The sequence below is a fragment of the Hyperoodon ampullatus genome (genome assembly GCF_949752795.1).
Source record: "Hyperoodon ampullatus genome assembly, chromosome: 11".
Lineage (NCBI taxonomy): Eukaryota > Metazoa > Chordata > Mammalia > Artiodactyla > Ziphiidae > Hyperoodon > Hyperoodon ampullatus.
In genome coordinates this window covers 29,431,818-29,443,942 of record NC_136924.1, presented here as the reverse complement: position 1 = coordinate 29,443,942, position 12,125 = coordinate 29,431,818, and the positions used below count along the sequence as shown (strand labels likewise).

The 12,125-nt window shown below is 45.1% G+C and overlaps 1 protein-coding gene across 1 annotated transcript in view; it reads right to left on the bottom strand.

Moving 5' to 3' along the window:
* The window catches only part of RFX4 (regulatory factor X4), a gene marked incomplete at both ends in the record, with an annotated part of 170,671 nt that overhangs the window by 90,639 nt on the left and 67,907 nt on the right, over positions 1 to 12,125 (bottom strand). Inside the window, one exon of the mRNA XM_079714121.1 lies at positions 9,813 to 9,936. Within this exon, the coding sequence (XP_079570247.1) occupies positions 9,813 to 9,936 (124 nt within the window). The remainder of the gene's footprint in view (positions 1 to 9,812; positions 9,937 to 12,125) is intronic.

The window sequence follows — 12,125 nt, the reverse complement described above, 5'->3', positions numbered from 1 at the left end:
GAAGAGGGCAGTCATGTTAAATGAGAGGAACCTTTAGCCTTATCTCTGTTCCAGGCATACGTGGCTGACAGAAGCATAGGTCCCCAGAACACTGTTGTCTGCCTGTCTGTCTGTTTGTTTCTTTTTTTTTTTTTTTTTTTTTGTGGTACGCGGGCCTCTCACTGTTGTGGCCTCTCCCGTTGCAGAGCACAGGCTCCGGATGCGCAGGCTCAGCGGCCATGGCTCACGGGCCTAGCCGCTCTGTGGCATGTGGGATCTTCCCAGACCGGGGCACGAACCCATGTCCCCTGCATCGGCAGGTGGACTCTCAACCACTGCGCCACCAGGGAAGCCCTGTCTGTTTGTTTCTTGCATTGCTCAAGCATGGGCGGCGGGGAGGAAGGAGCCACATATTCAAGGAAGCAACACCCACAGCCCAAATGGCTAAGTACCTCAAGCCCTCATGGGGAAGAGGCAGGATATAAATAAATTCAATTCATACAAGTACATCTGCCGCCCCAGATTCCCTTCCTCCTGTCTCCCTACCTCTTACTGGGTGGGGGAGGGGGGTCCCTGCCCAGCAGGTGGCATCCACTGGTCTCCCCCCTTCCCCTCAGATCCAGCCACTACACGTCGGACCTTGGGAAGCCCACTCAATCTCTTTGACTTTTAACGTCCTTGTCTGGAAAATGAGAAGGTCTCACCAATAGATCTCTAAGTTCCCTTAATAGATTAAACTTCTTTACAGTGAGGTGTTAGTAACTGGTAAGTATTAATGAATTATCCTGCTCTTTTGTAGTTGCATTTCCACAGACTTAAACGAAAGGAACTGAGGATTTTGAGATATCAGCAAGCCTTCGGGGGAGGTGTATTTGCGAGATTAAAGGGCCTCCCCACGTATTCAAGTCGCACTGTGTCACAGCTGTCTAGTTGCCTATCCATGAATCAGCCTCTTCCTGACAAGCTCAACAAATGTTTGACCGTAAATCATGTTACCCCACACAGTCTAAGCTAGTCACTTGGTGCACTTATGCTTCCTCCCATGGGCTCCACATTTGAGAGTACACCCTGCACTCTCTCAGGATCCTGGGTTCCATTTTATAGTCATGACACATAAAAGGACACATGGAGAGACATGGGTGAAGGTGATCAAAAGGTACAAACTTCCAGTAATAAGATAAATAAGTCACGGGTTGTCATGTACAGCATGCTGACTATAGTTAACAATACTGTATCGTATGATTGAAAGTTGTAAGGAGAATAGATCTCAAAAGTTCTCATCACAAGAAAAAAAAATGTGTAACTCTGTGTAGTGATGGATGTTAACTAAATTTATTGTGTTGATCATTTTGCAGTACATACATACATCAAATCACTACGTTGTACACCTAAAACTAATACGATGTTAGATGTCAATTAGATCTCATTTTTTTAAAAGAAAAAGGATACGTGGATTTCTGAAATGCCCGTACGTGGATAAAATGGCTAGTTGTCTGCCCCTTTCCCTTTCTAACCAAACTCTAATTTTTTATTCCAGGAGGCGATGGACTACATTGTCCTGCCTCCCTGACAGCCAAGGGCAGACAGTGAGACAAAAGGGGAAATCACTGGGCAGGGCTCTGGGAAAGCTTCTGAAGACAGCTGACTCAGCTGGAGTTTTGACCTTTCTCTCCCTACACCCAAGAAGTTTTCTACTTCTTATCTGGAATTTGGGCTTTGTTGTCCAGCAGTCACTTTGGACCATGAGGTGACCTAGAAATTAGAAGCCATCTGCTAAGAATGGCAGAGCGGAGAGAGAGAAGGAGCCCAGGTCCCTGATGCTCTTATAGAGCTGTTATACTAGCATAGGTTACCTTCTTTTAAACTTATTCTATGTGAAGAAAAGTAAAACCACAAATTTATTTAAGCCATTGTTTGGGAATGAGGAGAGGCGTCTTTTACACACAGCCCCAATACAATTCCTAACTGATACACCTTCTGATTTCCACCCAGGATTTACCTCATAGGAAAGGTTCCAGGGGCCCTGGAATCAGCTATCTCATCTTTAAACAGGAACAAAAAACGGCATCTAGTTCACAGGGCTGTGTGAGGATTAAATGAGGTAATATGTGCAGAGGGCTTGGCCCAGTGCCTGGCAAAGAGTGTCAGTGTTATTGTCATTATGATTTCTAGTTGAAAAGTGTTTCCAGTTCATATGGTAAAGGTCCTCGCACCTCTGTAGACTAACTTCCCCACGTGACAGATTGAGGGACTGAGGTTCAGAGAGGGAAATGGGACCTGTCCAGGGTAACACAGAGAATAACAGTGATAGATCCTCAAATTCAAGGCCCAAAACCTGGCGTTATTGGAAACTCCCCGCCTACTGCGCATGGTGGACCCTCAGTAAAAGTCTGTGGAAGAAGACATTCGTTTGCCTTTAATCCTCCACCAGAATGCCTGTTACAAATGCATGGAAAGCAATCCAATTAGTAAGAGAGATTCTCTTAGCTCAGAAATCTGAGGTCCAGTTTTTCTTTCCGAAAAAGCTTAGCTCTTGCTAAGCACAGTAACGCTCCATCTCTGGGCAGGTGGAGTTTTTAGTTTCCAAAAGACCAGTGGAAAAGCAGGAGAAAGAAGCATTTGGTGAAACTGAAACACTCACTTCAGCTTCCATGGATCTCGCAAGTGTGCAGGTTAGGAGAAGGCAATACTGGGCACCTAGAGGTACTCGGGGATTGACCTGGTTCTCAGGCTGCCCTCACTCCCCACCCCGAGGAGGCAGCAGTTTCCTCCTCTGCGTCCCTCCGATCCTGGGTGTTCATAGCTCAGGGGGCACATCTGCCATCTTGCTTTGCAGTTTCTCACATGCATATGCCCCTCTGCAGCCTCCTCCCCTAGAGGACTCCATTTCCCATCTCCTGAGATAAATGCATACCTAATAAATGCATACCTAAGGTTCACTTGGGTGAACCCAAGTGTTGAGGAGGAAGCAGAATGGGAAATACTGGCAGGGGGGTTCCCAGTGCCTGGAACACCCTGGGGGGAAGATCTGAGGGGAAATTTCTCAATTGCAGTGACCAGCACACTTGACCCCGAGAGACAGAGAGGCCGAGACTTCACTCCCAAATTTGATCATATGGAGGTGTCCAGGTGACTGCTAATGACAACACCAAAGTCAAAAGGACAACTGTTTACACAAAACCTGCCTCTACACATACGGACCGTACCCCCAAAATAAGTTGCTCTGTGTAAATGAAACAGTTAACTACATGGACTCTAGAGCCAGACTTCTCAGGGTCACATTCTGAGTCACACATCTACTTACTGGCTGTTTGACCTTGGGCAAATTACCTAACTTCTCTGGGACTCAGTTTACCCATGTATGAAATGGGGATAATAGTTTCTACCTCATAGAGTTGTTTGGGGGATTAGACAAGGTTGACATATGTCAAGTGCTTAGAATAGTGCCAGGTAATAGAAAGCACTGTGTAATTGTTGGCTATTTTTATTAATTTTATTAAACATCTGTGAGTGCTGCATTCATAATTAGATATAGCTAGACACTTCTAATATCTGTTAAAAAGAATTGTCTTTAATAAGCTTGGGTAATTTATCTGAGTATGATGTCATGTGTAGGCCAATTCTGATATTACCTTGTGTTTGTTTCAATTTACAGTTCCGTTGCTCTCTAAACATTTATTTCACTGCTTTTGCTGGAGAACTAGGGGTATCATTTTGGAAGTGTTTTTTCTCACCCTGACAAGCCTGGAGGCACCAGTAGCAGGAGGGAAAGGTTAGGGAAGAGCAGAAGGTCCGACCACTCTCCCCTCCCCCACTGCAGGTCCACAGGCCACACGTGGTCAGTCCTGAGGTGGCGGGGAGGGGAGGAGTCTTCAAATGGATGAGAGACTGTAGGTTTCAACTAGAGCACTGGACTGGACTTTAGTGTCTACAAGAGCACCTAAATTATTGAAAAGAGGCTTGTTTTTTGTTTTAACATCTTTATTGGAGTATAACTGCTTTATAATGGTGTGTTAGTTTCTGCTGTATAACAAAGTGAATCAGCTGTACATGTAAATATATCCCCATATCTCTTCCCTCTTGTGTCTCCCTCCCTCTCACCCTCCCTATCCCACCCCTCTAGGTGGTCACAAAGCACTGAGCTAATCTCCCTGTGCTATGTGGCTGCTTCCCCCTAGTTATCTATATTACATTTGGTAGTGTATATATGTCCATGCCTCTTTCTCACTTCGTCCCAGCTTACCCTTCCCCCTCCCCATGTCCTCAAGTCCATTTTCTACGTCTGCTGAGGCTTGTTTTTATAATCAATAACTGAAAAGCTATTAAACCTGCCACAAAACCATCAGGGGTCAGGGAAGGGAGTTTGGCTGTAACATGGTTGAGGAACAAAGCAAAGCCATTTTCTGTTTGCACATCACCAAGGTGAGCCTGTTCCATACCCGTCACACTCGTGGGGGCTCCTCTGGGCTTCTCTAAGAATAAAAGCATAACACGAGGCATTCAGAGAGCTGGTCAGAACACTCCAGCATAAGGCCAGAGCCACAGGGTGAATCCTCAGCGGAGAAGCAAGAGCGGTGGGCAGTGGAAGGTCAGCTGGAAAGCACAGCCCTTCAGCCAGTGTGGACAGAGATCCAGGGGGTCTCCCCACAAACCCACCACTGGACCCCTTTCCCCCAGCGTATGGACGACGATCACAGCACAGGACACTGATAGCTGGGAGGAGCCTTCAGAGAGCACCAGCTGGTCAAAAAGACTCCTGTTGCCTTTCCTCTAGATACCCTCCCCCACTGTCCCCTCCCCCGACCCTGGAGGAGTCAGAAGAGGAGAGAAAGAGTCCCCCCTTCCCTTTCACAGAGCAAATTCGGAGGCATCATGAGGGGAGGTCTGACTTCCATGTGAGACGGAAGTTTTACATTGGACAGAACTGGGCTTTTTCATAGCTGAGAATGAGTTTTAATTATCCAGCCAAGACTGATATGATGGCTGATCACGGTCTGATGCTGTGGGGTTGCCCTGCGATGTTGTCAGAGGGCAGAGCAGGAAGGACGGACAGAGGACTCTGAAGGCAGCTCTTTAAAGTAAGTGAAAATACAACCAGTTTCCACTGGCACCTCAACAAGTTCATCCCAACTCAGCAAATGGACTAATGGAAAGTGGATACAATGCCAATTTCATATGGTGACCATAAGGCTTAAACAAATTGCCATATGTCAAACGATTCATGGTGTTCTTAGCAAACAGCAATAATATAAATCATTCAATCTTCAAATATCTGAAGATCTATTATGTGCCAGGTACTATTCTGGGGGCTAGGGATGCACAGTGAACAAAAAGGTCCTCGTGGAGCTTCCATTCTAGAGAAAGAGATGGACAAAACACAAGCAACTAAAAAATATATATGTTACATAGTTATTAGTTACATGTATTAATAATTATATATATGTAATAAAATATATAGATAACACTACAATATATAGATAACTATACATATATATTAGTAACATCATATATATATAGTAGTTCAGACAGTGATAAGTGCTATAAAGAAAAAGTATGGTAAGAAGATAGAGGAGTTAGAACGGAATGCAGCCAATTTTAGAAAATAGTGATTTCTTCCATTGATAGAGAACTTTACAGTTTTAAAAAACATTCTCATAAGCACTGTCTCATTTTATCCCTAGAGTAATTTGGGATACTTCCCATCTAAAGGTAAGGAAATGGGAGCTCTGAAAAGTTAAGTGACTCCAAGTTGGGTGACCTTTCATCACCCCAGCCAACAGCAAAAGCAGGCACAAGAAGTTAGTTCAGCTAGCAGCCTCAGCATGCTCTGCAATTCCGAAATTAATTCCAGGACCCAAAGTCAATACAACATTACTGGGAGCTAGTGCTTTGGGAGCTTGCCCACGGTGTTGGAGAGGGGATTTTTATTTCAGATCTTACTTGCAGCAAAGCAATCGCTGCCATCCCCTTTACCAAGATCAGGACCCCAGCCATGGGGACAGCTTTACCACTGATGTCCGTTTCACTTCGGCCCACTTGCAAGCCAGGTGGGAAGACAAACACCAATCTAATTTTTCTCTAAAACCTAAGCTGAAATAGTGAACTTTGCCTGCTCTGAGTTAAAAGTTCAGAGATGAATCATAAGTTTGGACGGATCGGCTCAAAGGAAGACTGTCCACGATTACACTCCAAGGTTTTAGAGAACTAGTCCCTTTTTCTCTCAAGGAGATGGCAGCTGCAGTGTGCTGGGAGCCCTCAGGAAGGGAAAATGTGTCTGGGATTTCAATTCAACAAGCTCAATGCGAAAACCCTCAGCATGTACCTTCTGTCCTCCGTGGCTGGAAGGACAGTCCCAATTTCCAGTGCACTTGAAATCCATGGCAAGGCAGCTGCAGAGAGCTTTTGCATTTGTGCTTTTATTTCCATTAGAGTATTTCCTTGCTTTGGGACTGAAGATAAGACAGAGTTCAGATGCTTTTTTTTTAACATCCTTATTGGAGTATAATTGCTTTACAATGGTGTGTTCGTTTCTGCTTTATAACAAAGTGAATCAGCTATACATATACATATATCCCCATATCTCCTCCCTTTTGCGTCTCCCTTCCACCCTCCTCATCCCACCCCTCTAGGTGGTCACAAAGCACCGAGCTGATCTCCCTATGCTATGTAGCTGCTTCCCACTAGCTATCTATTTTATTTTAATTAAATTAATTAATTACTTAAATTTTTTTTTTTTTCTTTTTTTGCGGTACGCGGGCCTCTCACTGTTGTGGCCTCCCCTGTTGCGGAGCACAGGCTCCGGACGCGCAGGCTCAGCGGCCATGGCTCACGGGCCGAGCCGCTCCGCGGCATATTGGATCTTCCCGGACCAGGGCAAGAACCCGTGTCCCCTGCATCGGCAAGCGGACTCTCAACCACTGCGCCACCAGGGAAGCCCTATTTATTTATTTTTTTAACATCTTTATTGTAGTATAATTGCTTTACAATGGTGTGTTAGTTTCTGCCATATAATGAAGTGAATCACCTATATATATACATATATCCCCATAGCCCTTCTCTCTCTCATCTCCCTCCCACCCTCCCTAACCCACCCCTCTAGGTGGTCACAAAGCACCGAGCTGATCTCCCTGTGCCATGCAGCTGCTTCCCACTAGCTATCTGTTTTACATTTGGTAGTGTATATATGTCCATGCCACTCTCTCACTTCGTCCCAGCTTACCCTTGGATGCCTTTTTAAATGACTATTTTGGAAGCATCTGGCACTGTAATTCTTCTTAGAGAGGAAACTTATTATTTGGGAAAATATTCTGAAAAGCCATTTGGATTAAATGTGACTTGTGGGCATAGATGTCAGCAGGAAGCGAGGATAGAGGAAATTTGGTGGAGGTTGTCCCATGAAGGAAGGAGAGGGAGAGTGCAAGGGGGCAGCAGGAGGCGGTCGAGGAGGACAGGAGAGGCAGCAGAGCAGAGAGGGCACAACCAGCTGTGGGGAACTGGCAGGGGGAGGGCCAGGGAGCCCTTTGGGAGGGGGACGTCTGTTCCATGGGACCACGTTTGGGATGTAAACCACCACTGCACACTTCAGTCTCCTAGGACGCTTTAGTCTACACGGACGCTTTCTGTGGACTGCCCTGTGCAAAGCAAAGAGGACCCTGAGTTTTATCCCTAGCTCATGATGGTACAGAACAGGGCTGTCCACTAGAACTGTCTGTGGAGATGGAAATGTTTTATTTTCACTGTCCAATATGGTAGCCTCTAGTTACATGTGGCTACTGAGCGTCTGAAATATGGCTAGTGTGACTGAGGAACTGAATTTTAATTTTGTTTAAGTTAAACAACTGGGTGTGGCCAGAGGCTACTGTACTGAATAGCACAGATGTGGAGAGAGCGGGTATATGCAGAAAGAGGAGTCCCAAGTCAAGGTGACCCTGAGGATGCAAACACCCTGGGACTTGCTAAACTCTTGGGGGCAGATTTGAGACTTGAAATAGGCATGGAACTGGGATTCTGGGAGGAGAGGAAGAGTTAAATTGATTTTACCTAGATCACAAGGTCAAGGAAACCCTGAGCTGACAATAGGGTTACAAAAGAATTTGAGAGAAAAAGGAATAGAAGGTCCTTACACAGGCAAATTGGAGTTTCTAGAAATGCTGAATTTTTTTGTTTTTTGGTTTTGTTTTTGTTTCAGAATCTAACCTAACGAATGGCTATTTGTATCTGTGCACAAGCATCTCATGGAAAATTCATAATAACAGTTGTAATGGCACATGGTAGGTGTTACTAAATATCTGAGCAACCAGATGACTGAGTGTACAGTACCCTACATCAGCCCGCCACCCTCTCAGGTGAATCTTGCAACATCCCAGGAAGAAGGCAGGGGTTAATTCCCATTTCACAGCTGCGAGGACTGAGTCTCAGAGAGGTTAAGTGATAAGTCCAGGAGAGCTAGGATTCTTGGTCTTTTGGTTCACCCAACCTGACTCTCCACTTCGGCCTCTGGGGGGGAGCGTGTAGATGCAACAGAATGTTCCAGGACCCCAGACACAGGACAGGGATACACTCCTGCTGTGCTCTTCCTTCTCCCACTGCTGAGGGGCTCTCAGTGCCCCTTCTCTAGACTGGGAGCCCCTCCACAGCAGGACCCATACCGGGGTCCCTCTGAGTCTCCACTGCCTGACACAGTGCCTGCCACACAGTCAGTCTCAGCCAACACTGCCCCGCTGAAGAAATTAACGAATGAAACAGCAAAGGTGGTTTCACCACTGATTTTTAAAAAAAATTCTTTTCACTTTGGAGAAGGAACATTAACCCATCACACAAGCATTTTTCCCTTCCTAAGTCACCACAGAGCATCTTCCCATTTACTGAGTGGAGCCAATTCTCAGCCACTCAGTTTCAGACTCTCCGGGGTGGTTGGCTCAGGCTTAACATTGCCCTTTGTTTTTTCTTGCTGATGATTTATCTGTTGAGGATCTGAAAAGGGAATTTCTGAAACGTTGACCCCTTCCTGCCATTTCAGTCCTTGTTACGCTTGCACTCAGAAAACTGGTAAGGAATAGTGGTGCAGGACAAGCTTGCCTATTTTTTATTAGCCGATGTGGAAAAATCGTTACACACAGGAAAAAGAAGCTAATAAAAGGAAAAAGAGTTTAGATGTATTGACTCAAATTAAATTGAATATTTTTGGGGTGTAAAAAAATCTAGATCTTTATCAAATAAACACATGATGAGTCTTAAATAGAGTTCCAATAGCCTTCCTTGGCCAGCTGAATATGAATGACAAATGGTAATGATTTTTTGTAGAGAGAGCCCTGAGTGTGGGATGTATTTTAATCATAAGTGGATAGAGAACAGTCAGGCCTGCAGTGATATTACAAACAGTACCACCCCCAGCTGAGGACTCCCAGACCTCCAAGCTATGATACAAGGCCACTTCCCAGTTTCTCTAAGGCTCTCACATTACTAAGCCAAGCAGTTTGCCTGTCCCAGGCTCACTGACATACACATAACACACTTGCAAGTTCAATATTTGCTGCTCAGAGAAAAGAAGTTACTGTCTACAAATTAAGTACCAAGGAAATTCAAGGTAGACATTCACTTTTACTTTACAACATGTCTGAATTGTTTGAAACATTTAATACTTTGGTATTACTCTGTTTTGGTTTGGTATTACTCTGTTAACAACTGTGAAATTTTTACAGCAAAGTAACCAAAGTATTTACCTTGGTAACGTAAAAAAAAAAATTAAATGATTTAAAACATGATTAGGAACTGTGCATAAATTACTTAGAAGTGGGGAAGAAAAGGAAAAAGCCTGGTGAAGTTGGACTCACCTTTCCAAAGCTGGCAGCATTGACGGGCTGGGTGTCATTCTTCTCGCAGAAGTCCAGGTAATGCATGTAGAGGGCACTGCGAGGGATGCAGACCCCTTCTGCAATCTCATAGTTCTCCTCCAGCCTGGGGAAATAAAAGCCCAATGAACAAACCCAAGAAAGAAGGATCCGTTGTCCTCCTCTAGAGCTGGGCAGACCTGAGAAATAACTCTTTTCTTACAGATGGGGAAACCAAGGCCCACGAAGACAAAACAATCTGCCTAAGGTCAGGAACGGAGTTAGCAGGTTAGCAGGATCAGACCCCTGGTCCCTTTGGGTATGACCTCAGGTCACTTTTCAGTCCAAATTCCCAGTCCCTTTCCTCTGTGTTGTCATTGGCCTGACCACATTCGGGGTGAATCAGATTCCCCCAAACTCCAAAAAATGATAGAGGATATTGCGGGTGCCCCCCTCAGCCAAGCTACCCACTGTGTAGCCATTCCTGATAGGTGTGAAAATCTTGGGGCTTCTTGGCTAACAAGAGCAGCAGAGTGAGACAGCCTGGGAAAACAAATGCCCCAGCGCAGGCTGGACAGCTAGACAGACACTAACCCACTGACTGAGGGAGGTTATATGACCACAGCAGGGAGTTGAACTGCTTGTTTCCTTTAGGCTCACCTTCCCTGCTGTACTGGGATTATATGATTCTACACCCATTACCTTCTTAATGACTATAGGTTAGGGTTTCAGGGTAGGAACTTTTCCATCTGGGTTCAAATCCCAGCCTTATTACTTGCTGGCTTGGTGACCTCCGGTAAGTTACTTAACCTCAGCCCTCAGTTTCCTTTTGGAGGTACTGACCGTAACCACCTCGCAAGGTTGTCATGTCAATCAGATGTAACGTGTGACATGCATCAGCATGGGACCTGGCACATGGTGAGAGCTTAGTAGGTGTTAGACCTCATTATCATCCACTTTTCTGCTCCATAAAACATTTTTGGGCACTCAAGATGTCCAGAATTTGTGCTAGATACTGGGAACATAAAAGTAAACTAGATACAGTTTTTTTTTTCCCTCTTTAACCCAAACACCAGAATGTAGGCACCCAATCATCAAGTTTCCCCTCACCATGTCAGCCGTGAAGAAAACAGAAGACAACAAACAACACACTGGTGTTCATTGTGGATGTCAAGGGCAACAAGCACCAAATTAAACGGACTGTGAAGAAGCTCTATGACATTGACATGGCTAAGGTCAACATCCTGATCAGGCCTGATGGAGAAAAGAAGGCATATGTTTGACTGGCTCCTGACTATGATGCTTTGGATGTTGCCAACAAAGTTGGGATCATCTACAATGAGTCCAGCTGGCTAATTCTAAATATAAAAGTTTTCACTGTTAAAAAGAGAAGAATGTAGGCATCCAAAAGAATCAGGCTCCTTTGTCATGGACACTTTGGAAGGTTAAACATCTCTTCCAATAAAACTGCTGGGGCACGTGACAGTTTGGGGACTTCTCTTTGGGCCCCGCTGCCTTCAGAGTGTGGGGCACACACTGTTCAATAAACTCACCAATAGAAAATATTTCTCCTCTGATTGTGAACTGGATTTTAGGAAACAACCCCAAGTCATTTGGAACCAAGTTTGAGGGCTAAAGTGACTGGAATAACCCTTTTCTCCCAACTGTTTTTCTAGGGGTTCAAAAATAAGGCATGATGCTAAAACAATGAAATGAATGTCCTCAAGTGGCTTCTAACTTTCTCTGAGGGCACTTGCCAAAGAAGTGGTCCAGCGCTGTTGTAACTGAAGTGGAATGAGGACACGGCCTCCCGAGGTGCCCACTTGAAAGGGCAGTGCTCACTCGGCTCATTGCAACATGTGGTTGAAAGAAAATCAGTTCCATCATTTCATATCCAAACCCCATGGATGACGCAGAGGACCAGACAACCTGAGGAACGCTCGGATAAATGAAGATGCCTGTGCTGAGCCGTCCCAGGTAGTCTCACCCACTCCCCTGTCTTCTGGGAAGGGGAACCCTGAGTAATGCCTGACAATTTTTATAAGTGTTCCAGGAAATAGTTTATGCAATCCCTTCTAGGCAACCTAATTCCTTGAGGCTGGGGTGGTGTCTGATTCACTTCTGCATTTTTAAAGTCCAACAGACTCCGTGGCACACAGCAGGTATTCAGTAAATGTCTGATGGATAGATTGTGTCAGTCATATATTCATTCAACAAATATTTACTGATCTCTTATCACCCAACAGGTGCTGGGGATAACCATGGTGTGCAAGATAGCCCTTGTTTGCACGTGGAGAACAGATTAGTGGTGGACAG